At 38.3% G+C, this 2,556-nt stretch overlaps 1 protein-coding gene across 1 annotated transcript in view; it reads left to right on the forward strand.

The window, feature by feature from the left end:
- The window catches only part of SLC30A9 (solute carrier family 30 member 9), a 91,416-nt gene extending 88,868 nt beyond the window's left edge, over window positions 1-2,548 (forward strand). Inside the window, exon 18 of the mRNA XM_019526199.1 lies at window positions 2,314-2,548. Coding sequence (XP_019381744.1) covers window positions 2,314-2,358 — 45 coding nt within the window. The 3' untranslated portion in view covers window positions 2,359-2,548. The remainder of the gene's footprint in view (window positions 1-2,313) is intronic.
- Window positions 2,549-2,556: the final 8 nt, after the last annotated feature.

The following is a 2,556-nucleotide window of genomic DNA, read 5'->3' on the forward strand; positions in this document are numbered from 1 at the left end:
AAAAAAAAAAAAAAAAGAAAGAATTCTGCCCAGACATCAGAATTTGACATACCAGCAGACTTGACTGTAACAGGAAGTAATTTTATGTGCTATGCAACAGTTTTGGGGTACGAAGGAAAAGATTCTGAAGTGAAGAAGAGTAGATAAACATAACCAGGGTCAACAAAGGTGACCTTCAAAATGGGATGAAATTCAGGATGATTTCTCTCCTTGCCATTAGCGTAGAGTTCCCCTTATGGTGCTCTTTGAACAACGGAACATACAGATAGAGAATTGCCCATGAGAGAAACAGCTTGTTTCTATAAAAATAGAAGGGTGGTGCAAGAAATCCACTGATTTAGAGAAATCAGAAATTTGATATGAAGGTCCTCAACTGTTTTGTCAGTTTCAAAAAGACACATGACCTGGTATTGCATCATACTGTATGGGATGTTTTGAGGATGTATAGTATGGGCAAGAGGCTGCTAGCCTTTCTAAAAACTTTTAGACAGGTGAGGTTAGCGATCCTAGTCAAGTCAGCTAAGTGACTGACTTGATGATAATCAGCAGCATGTATGGTGACCTGATATCTCGTGGTAAGTCCTGATCTGTATTGAGATACTGACAGATAGTTGTGATAGCCAAAGCCCTCTGGTAAAGGTGATGGCAAAGAAGGTGAACAACCTGAATTTTCCTGGCAACCTTGATCTGCTGGGTACTGAGAATATAGGCTTTCAGAGCCAAATAGATGTCTTTTGTAGGCTGCTGAATGATTCTGGCTGCCTGTCAGTGTGAATAGAGAGAACAGTGCATACACTGAAGTGGGTGACAGTAAGATGGACAACAACATGGACAGGTCGATCTACCTGGGGAGCCTTTTTACATGGGAAGTGGATTTCTCCAAGGGAATTGAGGAGTATGTGACAGATGCAAGTGGCATTAGGTGACCTGAAGCTGATACAGAGAGAGAAGAATCTCCTCATAATCCTAAAATTCAGTGCTTAATATACAGTTGTGCTGTATGCAGTAGAGACATGGTACTTCAAATGGATGAACTCAGATTCCTGGCCTATTGAAACATAGATAGCTGCTTGTGGTGAGCTGGTGAATCCATATCTGAAACAAAATAATCAGAAAAAACATTTGGTGTGAAAGACTGCTGTTGCTGCAGCAGTGCAGAGGAAGTTTCAGCTGCTTTAAATGTCTGTGCTGGATGAAGAATGACTGCCTGCTAAAGACCGTGGTTTTTGGCTTGGTAGAAGGTGGCAAAAAGTGGCTAGATAACATAGCAGAATGGTAGCAAAATCATCCAGGCACTATATACTTGATTGCAAGACAGCACAACGGAGAGCTGGACTACAGTGCATGACTGGCCCCTAGTGGCGTTTAAGTTATAGGACCTAGGAAGGAAAGGAGAATATGGTTAAGAATTTCCTTCTTTCTGGAGATGCAAGACATTTGGGTAATATTTTTTGCTGGCAACAGTGTTTTTTCCAAAGAGATCTTTGAGCCATCAGCACAAGCATGCACTTGTGCTTCTGTGCCTGCTTTTTTCTCTTGATCAGAAGGGCACTGTTCAAGAGCATATCCTTGCCTAGCATGTGTAAGATTTTTGAGAAACATTCTAAGTAGTTTATTTTTCTCTCCCCAAAGTTGTGCAGTTGAAAATTACTCTTGAGTATGATCTGCAGATTCAGCTCTTCATGGCTTTTGAGCGACAGGCTCAAGAATAATTATTTTCAAAAAATGAATTCTATTTTACACGTGTTTTTTGCATTTTAATGATTGCTTTATTACTGAAGAAGCTAGTTAAATTCATATGCAGAATGACTTTGAAACAAGTCACTTTAAATCATATATGGATCATGGAATCTGCATAATATCCTTTATTGTATTTTCACAAAATCTGGAGATGTGTATTTCCTTGTTAAAAGTTTTTTAATTCATTTTAGTAGCATATAAACCAGTTGGTACCAGGCACCTCTGGTATTTGTAAAAGTGATGCTTGTATATTTAAGTTCTCTTTGAAAATTTTCCTTGCCTATGATTTCTGGTTTTTTTTGGGGGGGGGGGTTGGGTTTAAACTGAGAGTCCCTTCATACTTTTTTAAAGCATTCAAACTAATTTTGTTTGGATGTTGAAAAATGTTTCTTAAGGGACAAAGATGATTTGGCATTGTGAACTGCCTAAAATATTGATTAAATGCAATTTTTAAAATTTTAAAACTGTTGCTATACTACCATGTCTAGACATTTCTGTCCATGTTGTACAGGTGATTTGTATGCAGTGATTAATAAACTGGGTTCCTCTCTTTTTTTTTTTTTCTTCTTTCAGCAACGTAATCCTGATGTTCGTCATGTGGATTTGGAAATATTATAGACTTAACAGAAGTCCTTTGAATTTTCCCTTTTGGAAAGAATATTGTAAATGGTGGAACAGCTATTGAACCTGCAGCCATCTAAGTACTTTACTTTACCTCACTTCATGCTGTAGGTTCCTGGACTGTTAGAACAGATTCAGTTTCTGGAAAAGGATTAGACTCAAAGGCAGCAATTTATGTTGAACTGATTCCCTCCC

The sequence above is a fragment of the Gavialis gangeticus genome, unplaced genomic scaffold (assembly GCF_001723915.1).
Source record: "Gavialis gangeticus isolate Ggan-Ray unplaced genomic scaffold, GavGan_comp1, whole genome shotgun sequence".
Classification (NCBI taxonomy): Eukaryota; Metazoa; Chordata; order Crocodylia; family Gavialidae; genus Gavialis; species Gavialis gangeticus.